General features: G+C 45.0%; 1 protein-coding gene across 1 annotated transcript; it reads right to left on the bottom strand.

Moving 5' to 3' along the window:
• Positions 1-2,983: 2,983 nt before the first annotated feature.
• LOC8032662 (estradiol 17-beta-dehydrogenase 8) lies at positions 2,984-7,533 on the bottom strand. Its single transcript, XM_040215639.3, has 3 exons — positions 7,287-7,533; positions 5,957-6,153; positions 2,984-3,516 (listed from the first exon to the last, which is right to left on the bottom strand). Exons 1-3 carry the CDS (start codon positions 7,456-7,458, stop codon positions 3,118-3,120), a joined length of 768 nt encoding a protein of 255 aa, XP_040071573.3. The 5' UTR covers positions 7,459-7,533; the 3' UTR covers positions 2,984-3,117.
• Between the last annotated feature and the right edge of the window lie 2,343 nt (positions 7,534-9,876).

Below are 9,876 nucleotides of genomic sequence, written 5' to 3'. Positions count from 1 at the left end.
GCGTTTCCTGCTTTGGATGCACCTCCTTCTATGATGTTTTTACAGAATGCTGGAAGTATAAAAGAATAATATAATAAAATTGATCAAATTTCGTAAAACCCACTGTCATATAATCAGGCGTTCACTATTGCCACATCGACGTATGCTTTCTTTTATGTACTGCAAGATCCAGAATCGAATAGAACCACTTGATTGTGCGGATAGCCCCATTTACCTACGAATCCGCGTTTAAAACGGTCATTTTAAAAGGAAAGTAATGTTGAAGGCTAGACCAGTTCGTACTCTCACTATAAAACAAAGTACCCAAAAGGGGACATATATCTTCCTATATCCTGTCTGTTTCACTATCTTTCACAATGTCTGTACATCAGTTTTTGTCCAAGTGCCCTGAATATCTCATTTTCTTTAGTGCCGTACTTTAAAAAACTTTCATGGACTTTTGCTCTGGTTTTTCAATTTTTCTTGTAATGTCCTTTTGGCCAGGATTGTATGTAAATAAATAAATAAAAACATAAATAAATACCGTACCAATAAAGTGAAAAGAGAACCAAAAGGAGGTCCTAACCTTCAAAGTGGGACCATTATTCTGGTAATATTTTAGAGCGCAGCTCTTAGGGGCCCGTTTCCGGCTTGAGCGGCGTCGGCGTCGGCATCGCCGTCGGCGTCGCGTCGGCGTCGGCGTCGGCGTCGGCGTAACCGCGAGGTCACGTGACCCCCTCAGGTCACGTGACCCCCTCAGGTCACGTGTCCCCCCTCAGGTCACGTGTCCCCCCCTCAGGTCACTGGACCCGCCTCAGATCACGTAACACCCTGAGGCCACGTGACCCCACTGAGGCCACGTGACCCCCCGAGGTCACGTGACCCCCTCAGGTCACGTGACCCCCCTCAGGTCACGTGACCCCCCTCAGGTCACGTGACCCCCCTCAGGTCACGTGTCCCCCCTCAGGTCACTTGACCCGCCTCAGATCACGTAACCCCCTGAGGCCACGTGACCCCCTCAGGCCACGTGACCCCACTGAGGCCACGTGACCCCACTGAGGCCATGTGACCCCCCTGAGGTCACGTGACCCCCTTCGGGACACGTGACCCCCGAGTTCACGTGACCCCCCTGAAGTCACGCGACCCCCGAGGTCACGTGACCCCCCTGAAGTCACGCGGCCCCCGAGGTCACGTGACCTCAAGGAGTCACCTATCCCTCAGTACGCTTCCATCTTCCTTCTCAAGAGCTGCGCTCTAACCGGCGTTACAGTGAATTGTATTTTTCATCGGTATAGCCATATCAGTAAATGTACGCGTGCATATTTATAACGAGTGAATTGCACATTTGCTGCATGCTTGTTCGTCAGCCAAATACTGAAGCTTTTGATGCTCAAAAATATACTTTATATTATGTATTTAAAAATGTTCTCAGAAAAGAATTGGTTTATGGGAATGTCTAGCTGAACTGGCTATACTCCGTTTCACCTTCCGTCCGAGCACAGCGGACGCTAGGAGCCATCCCAGCCAATGCGGCGTTGAGGGAGTGTCAAGCGACCTTGAGCTCCCTGTGTCGCCCCGCCCCACCGGCAGGTCACGCGACCTTCTCCCGGCGCTGGATCGGCCGGGATGGCTCGTGGCGTCCACTGCGCTCGGACTGAAGGTGAAACGGAGTATAGCTAAGGGGATGAAACTAAAATAATGAAAAATATATGTGATTCTCGATCGGTACTTCCTGGGTGTAGGCACAGCAGATATTGCCACCAATCCGATATAAATTAATTGGATCCGTGGATCACGTGGGGGATATCACCAAAAAGCCAATTGGGAACTTTACTTAGAAAAAACTGGGCCACACCAAGAAACAAACCAGGAAACACCGACAGAGAGAAAGGAACCCGGAGATCCCAACACCAGTCCAACCCCTCAACGGGGCACAAAAGGGCGACACCAGTGGGTCAACGATGGGCAAAGGGCAACAGGTGCGCAAAAAAGCCCCAGACGTAGTGATTTTCGCTTTTCCCCTCCTCCCAAGAAGGAAATCCAATGAAAGGGTGGTCGGGCTTGTGAATTAACATACGAAGTAGTGCTCATCCTAAAGTATATATATTAAAGTTATTTTGTTAAAATCTATCGTGGAACGCCAAACTTCACCACGAACATAACGAGTGATTGTGCCGTTCCTACTAGTCCAATGCCACTGTGGCCATCGACTCTCAAAATCTTTAAATAATTTTCGATGTCTTCTTTCCTCAACGACACTTTACCTGCACATAAGACGTCGCTAATATGAAATGTAGCTCATCATTAACTCTGTGATACGACTAAGAATAAGAGCGATTATTAAAATAAAACCATCCTTTAGCCGGAATGAAATTTATCGCACCAGGCATGAGGTTTTAATGTTTCTAAACATGATGTGCAGTTCTCAAACTCGTCTAGTTTTTCTAGAAAATGTTTTCTGGTGTTCTCCTACTTCAAAATTACAGTATTTATTGTCTTATCACTGCACCCTCCCCGCGCGCTCTGCTGGAAACGCCAACAAAAAAGGCGGTTAGTGCTATCGCTAGTTACGCTCAATAAACCAGCTACTCAGCTGTAGCTCTTGAAATTATTGGTTTTCTGCGAGCTTTGCCGAGAAGTCGGGACATGGGCCTTTTTTGTAGGACATCTCGAGGCTACTCTACATGCATATGTAAGTGTAGTTGCGCATTGACAAAAAAAAAAAAAAAAAAAAAAAAAAAACGCAATCATTTACAAAATTGCTTTATATTTGGGCTGTGGAAGGTAGATAATATCTGAGCCAGATTTCGGGCGTGTGGAAGGTTGTACTATATGCTTCTGATCAAAAGAGATGATAACTTTTTATTTCAAAGAAACACATGTAAACTTCCCGCAAGCCGCACGCTTCCATAAATTCCGGTTCACAGATTTGCGTCGGTTGTGTCCTCAGAAACCACAACTTTCGCAACGACCGGGACACCAAAACTGCCGGGACAACCGGTTCTGATGACTGCGTCACAAAACTACATCTTTAATTGTTGCCACATTGTGTCCAGCGCACTCTTGTCCCGGTGACTTTGCCTTTGCTGTCGTTTCGATCGCTCTGAAGATCACCACCGAAGCCGCCTGAATCACGATTCACACGCCGCCAGAAACATCAACGGCCGAGCCAGTCATAAAGCTGCTTCGGGAGCTGCAGAGAAACTTAACGGCTTCGGCCACCTCTTCTGGAAGACCGGCCCTTCCTAGGGGAATGCGGGCCGAGACCTGGGACAGAAACTCTGAAGTGTTGCACGAGGAGGACAATGGCGTTGTAATAAGACTGGGTAGAACGACGTTGACACGAACGCCGTGGGAAGCCAGCTCCTTCGCTGCCACTTTGGTAAGCGCCACGATTCCTGCCTTGGAGGCCGAGTACGCGCACTCGCCATTGTGGATTATTTTTGCCATCATGCTTGACATGTTCACGATGGCGCCGTCGGTAACTTTGTCGGCAATCATGGCTCGACCAGCCGCTTGGGTCACCAGGAAGCTCCCCTAAAAATATAGAGAATCTGTGATTTAACCTGAGTAAATTACCAATTAAAGAAGTTGCAATGAAATTCTGGAACATTATACATCCAACATGCGAAACAACCGCAGTGACCTTCGAATGCGATTAAGCGTGGTCTTTCATAGTTCCCACTCCCATCTTAGTACAAAATTTTTTTATTTTTTTTTTGTTTTATCGGGCTTTAAGAGAAACAGTTGTAACTTGGATTAAAACTTTGGATTGGGCTAGTTGGTGCACCGTGATCTAGAGGACTTAAAGGGGCACTGACACATCAAAATCATATTTTTTTATTCTTTTCTAAAACGATTGAAAACGATGCCGGGACATTACCCCAAAAATTCGAAGCTTGGGATTTCGGGCATTTGTGAAGGAAAAAAACAATTTCCAAATGCCGAATTTGAAATTCTCGCGTGATCTGCACCGGTGCGTTGACGTCAAATATTGCGGAGTCCTGGGAGTCCACTTTCTTTAACAACTCCGTGCTGCTGCCATCGCGACCCAAAGCGAGGAGGAAAGGAGCGAGCGCCGGCGGACCGGTTTTTAGAGGTGCCGCCTGTTTTCTGTGGGAGGATACAAATTCAGGAGGCGGTGCAACAACAGACTCCGATTTTTGGCATTTCAAGAAGAAGGGTCCTAGTGCGTTTGCAATGGACCTTTTTCCAGTAAGCGTCTGCGCGCGCGCACACCCTTTTCCCTTGACCTTTACCGCCCTTTCGCCATTCTTGGGGGGCACTGTTTTCATGCGACACTAATCTGTTCCTATGGGAGAAGGCGAGTCCGGTTGCCCTCCATTTGTAGTAGGCGGCGAAACCGTCATGAGGCACTCCTTACTGGAAAAAGCTCCATTGCGTTTGAAAACATGTTTTACGATTACCGTTATTAAATGTTATAGAAATGTCACCTTCAAAGCTTCCAAATGTCATGTTTCTTGACGTCACAAATCAAAAGAAGCAAGGGGGCGAAAAGCGGGAGAGGAAAACGCCAAAAATAAAAAGGCGCGCGCGCGTTCGGAAAATCTGTTTTTTTTTTTTTGCGATGCGTTGTTTTTTTGCGTGTCTATGACTACAACGTGCATCGTTTTAGACAATAAAAAAAATACAACCCTTGGGGTGTCAGTGCCCCTTTAAGAGCGCAAAAAAACATGGACGTTGTTGAAAGTTAGCGCCAGTCGATGTAGTATTTGTCTGTTCTTCGTCCGAGTTTTTTGCGTGTTTAAATCCTCTAGGTTATAACTTGTTCTTACCATCCCCACTTAACTTTCACAAATACGTCGCAGGAATAATTGCGTATTGTTTAGAAGCACCGGTTTGGCAGACGTATTGTCACGAATAAACAGGCTGGGAAACAAAGAATAACTGGGGACACTGAAACGTTTAATGGGGGCGAACTTGTGCCCAAAAATTAAAAGGAAACGAAAGATAACAGCAGAGCGTCGCGGGCGTCGAGGTCGGCGAAAGAGCAGAGTCGAACGCTGGGGCGAAACTGACTCTGGCTCGCTACGCGAAGTCCCTTATGTGCATGCGTAAGCTTCTGGAGTAATCGGCGTAGAATGTTCGACGCGTAGAACATTCGAACCTCGAACCTTTAAAATTAACCGAGGTTGACTTAATTCTAAGAGATAACACCTGTAAGTTCACTCGCCTGCAGAACACTAACACCGCCAATCATGGAGAACACTATATCAATTCTAGCGAATGGCGAAGCTATAAAAACGACCGTATCTAAAAAAAAAAAAACAGACACAAAAAAAAAAAACACACAAGAGACCAGGGTCAATGAGCCTGCAGTCTTATTTGGTTATTGAATTGGTTAATATTCTTACCGGCAGCCTTAAGGCCCATGTGGATAATTTTATAAAAGCAGGAAATGATTTTCAGAAGAACTACAATCTCAAGATTCTGTCCATTCATGCGTGCATTTACCGCTCAGTATAGTGAGGAAATTGATCTCACGTGACTCGATATCACGTGACTTCAATTTACTAAGTAAATGCACGGAAGAGAGGTTTCGAATTTGGGACTGTAGTTCCTCTAAAGATCATTTCACGATAAAAAAGAAAATGGGCATCGGCCCTGCACACCGATTTAGTCTCCACGCCAAATTTATCGGGGAGGTTGACGTCGCCTGACCTAAGCAACCTTTTGAGTTTTCCGTATGAATTAGTCGAGATAATAAATGTTATGTGAGCCGACGTCACGTGACCTTCACAGAATTTTAGTGTCTATACTAAACTTAACGGAAAAAGTGACATTCCCGGATTTAACACCATTTCAGTTTTTGCGCTAAATGTAGTGTGCAAATTGTTGCTACCTGAACTAACGTTGGGAGGTCTATACTGCGATTCAGTTTCAACGCTGAATTTAGAGGGTACTATGACGGAACGGAGGTTGAGCAGAGCGTAGAAGGGTCACAAATAGTAAACACCTTCAGGTTGACTCGAATGACCTGATCGAAGTCCTCCCCGGTGGTGTCGACGACAGCTGTTGCTGGGATGGCTATTCCGGCACAGTTGACGACTACGTTTGGCGGGCGGGCAAAGGTCTTCTGGATGTCTCGGAAGAGCGACTTCACCGATGCGGAGCACCCGACGTCCACCTTAAAGGCATGATGTTGCTGGCTGCCTGGGAAGTGTAAAGAAGGCTTACAAGGAACAAAGCAGCAAAGTCACTCGTTACAAGAAAAATAATATAATTGTCCGTGCAAAGTAAAGGATGCGGCCACCCAGTACTCGTAAGAGCACAATTTAACGAGTCGCAAGAGTTCTTTGCCTGTTTTAGCATTCGAGAATGCTAGGACATATATGCCATCATTCCTTTTGTTGTAATTAATAGTTGTGTTCGCCTTTTAGATTATGTTCGTTAGTTTGTTAGTTTGTTTCAGAACAAGGCTGTCCTTGTTCTAAAGCGAGGGGCAATGGTGTAGAAAACGCACGGTAAAAGTGTCTAATCAAACTTCCTTATCGTTCACTTTTCTTGTGATCTTAGCCGTATTATAATCTTTGTTTTTAATTTAGTCCTACCGGTTAGGCATTGTGAATGGCAGGTCGTTTAAGGTAAAATATGGCTTAACAATTTACTAGCATTTTAAAGTTCCAACGCTACAATAGGGCTAAGAGATGGTTAGTGACGCAGTGTGAAACCGTATTTCGACTGGCCGCGAGTTTCAGTTGGCTAACTTTTGACGATGATATTAAAACTTTTCGGCAACGTGTAACGTACTCGTTACATGTTCAAAACGGCAACGGGTAACGCACATACATTAGTTATTTCGAGTAACAAGTAACGGAGTAACGTTACTCATTACTTTGTTTCTTCCAGGACAAAAACAAAATTACACTTCAATTTTTTTCGCGTTTTTAGGCGCCAAGTTATGTAAATATTTTAGTTTTTCTTGCGTTCTTCCTTGCGTTTTTTCTTAAAAACATGTAGATAAAACCACACACAAAAAAAGATGAAGTAATTATGTTCGGTTTCTGCTCGAATCTAATGGTTCTTGAAATAGGGCGCATTATGCCTATCGGTAACGCCAAAACAGTAAAACATGTTAATTCATAATTTAAAAATTAAGGCGAAAGTAACGTGCGTTACTTTTTATTGATACCCGTAACGGTCACTCGTTAATTTTATTTGCAAATAAAGAATAACGTATTTCTTTGTTTTTTTCCGGGGGGGGGGGGGGGGGGATAACACCCAAAGCACTGCAAACTTAGAAAAACTAGAACTTAAAACATTGTTGTTTTTTGTAGGGCTTCTACCTAGCAGAGATGAGGCAGTGGCGGTCGCGGCGTCCAGATTGAGGTCTGCCACGATGACGTGAGTACCCTCGCTGGCGAGAGCATGGCAGACGCTTTTCCCGATGCCGCTTCCACCTCCAGTCACGAGAGCGAGGCGAGCAGCAGCAGACGAGGTGTTCGTAGAGGCAGACATGGCAGCGGCCGCCGCAACAGGCAAAGTTCGACTAGGAGCACTCGGTGAAGAGCTGCGCCGCCGGGAACGGATGTTGCTCACTGCAGATCGATTTGCCGCAGGAAGGAAACAGGTGTTACAAATTTGTTTCTTTTGGCTACATCGTTCATCGAAATGCAAAATTACGAAGTTAGTTTTGCCGGTAGGTGTTGGAAGCCTTGGCAAGGTACTGGTACAGTCGTAAGCATATGAGAGGCAACAGTCCGTTAGGCTTATCTGGAGCACCTGCCTGCCATTAAGGACGCTTTGATCTAAACTAGGGCTGTAACTCAAAGTTTAGGTTCCAGTCTCTTAACCCTTTGAAAGAAAAAGAAATAATCGGGGTTGTGAAGACTGCAGATAGAGCAAAACGGCGAATTATCACATTTCCTACGGGTGTACCTTCTGTCTTTCGAGCGCAAACACCGATGTACCTTGACCGCAATCCTATGTTCGCGCAGTGATCAACATTTGTTCTGAAATGCGCGTCATATTGTAGGTCCTGCGCATGTTACCCGAGTTCGTCGTTGTTCGGCACGCCCTTTCTGAATGTATTGAACGCGACAGTTGTGTCAGAGTTCGGGGAGAACACGGCTCAGCTCGCATCGAGACCAAGTGCTGCGTCAGTGAACGGCGAGGACTTGTATCAAGTCCCGCGTATCGTGCCCAAGCAAAATAACTAAGGTCAATGTTGTTTGATGCGATTCTAATTTTTGTAAAGGGTCTATTTTGTTACAATATTACGAAGGCAAGTAATATATTTCGCATTCAATAAATTTTGATTTGCTGGCAGAAGTTGCCAGCGCATACACTTGCATTTTATTTGCTCATTAATGTCCCATAAAGTACGTTCGTGAATTTACGTAGGTGCTTATATCATCGTAAAATAGTGCAAAAAGGCTGAAAAAAAGAAAGAAAAAAACACGAATCGAAATAAACGCGGAATGTGACGACAGTGGAATATTACTACTACGGTATATTTGCTAAAGTGGAGAAGCGGGGGAGTTGTTTTATGAGTTATAAAATTAAAAGCGCTATCAATCGGAAACGACAAACGAAAGGTGAACAAAACATTTTCCTATTCTTTCGTTTTTTTTCAGTCTGGTCTATTGTTAGCTCTTTTAATTTTAAAAGGTACATTTGCCTTTTTAGACCAATAATAGAAGAACTCGAAAATTTTGAGTAGAGAGAGTGTTCCGTTTGTGTAACTGTTGCCTCTGGCAATAGAAAAAAAAGAAAAGGAAGGAAAAATAAATGACTGTGTTGGAGAAATTGGCAGCATTAAAAACTTGCCGCGGTGCAGAGACTTTAAGTGTGGGAATAGATCATTTTAATTTCTAGGTTCGATATAGGAGCTATAAGATCCCTAGCCTCCTGAATTGTGCTAAGAACCAACGTTGTACGTAATCCGTTACCAGTAAAAAAATCCATTGTAATTCCTTACAAGTAAGACGACCTCGACAAAGAGAAAGACCCGAATAAAAGGACCAGCTTTAGCGTCGATGAACTGTGCCGCCTCCTTGAGTTATGCCTTAGTATTACGCGGACTTCAGCATTAAAGGAGATTTTTGTACCAAGACCAGCGGAATCGCCATGGGTGCGTCGATTTGGGTCGCAGCATCAAATTTGATGATGTAGGCCATTGAACAAAAAGCGCTGCAGTCATTCGCTAAAAGCTCCAATGCGTTCTTGCGCTACGTCGACGATATTGTCACAAATGACAATGGATGAGACGATTTTAACTGAAGAAACTGAACGCTTAATGGGGCGAACTTGTGTCCAAAACAAAGGTAACCAGAAGATAACAGTAGAGCGCTGCGGCCGTCGATGGCGGCGTAACAGCAGGATCGTACGCTGGGGCGAGACTGACTGCAGATCGCCACGCGGAGCCCATTATGTACGCGTGGGGGCTTCTGGAACAGTCAGCCTAGAAGGTTTGGCGACTGGAACATTCGGAACTCGATCAGACTAGAATGTACTCGAATTCACGAGAACGCAATGTTAAAAGAACAAATAATAGAACATTCCCCTGACTGGAATCGAACCCAGACTTTCCGTGCAACAGTCATGCGCGGTAACCACTCGGCCACGCACGCGGTCGCTTGCCGGCGCGCGTGGCAATATATTATGTACCATAAAAAAAAAAAAAAAAACCTCAAAAGTAGGCAACCTTTTAGCGGATCTAAACACCATCGAGCCGGCCATGCAATTTACCGTGGAACAAATTTTGAAGGGGAATACCTTAGCATTTCTGGTTGTTCTTATGACGAAGCGAGATGGAGACCTCGAATTTACAGTATACAGAAAGCCCATTCACACAGGACGTTCCCTCCGGTTTGACTCAAACCACCCAATGAGACGAGTGTTGGACAAAAAACTCGATAAAAATATTTAAGTTAC

This window comes from Ixodes scapularis, unplaced genomic scaffold (assembly GCF_016920785.2).
Source record: "Ixodes scapularis isolate PalLabHiFi unplaced genomic scaffold, ASM1692078v2 PGA_scaffold5__190_contigs__length_132052651, whole genome shotgun sequence".
Classification (NCBI taxonomy): Eukaryota; Metazoa; Arthropoda; class Arachnida; order Ixodida; family Ixodidae; genus Ixodes; species Ixodes scapularis.
The sequence above is the reverse complement of the archived record's forward strand: the minus strand, read 5'-3'. Positions and strand labels throughout refer to the sequence as shown.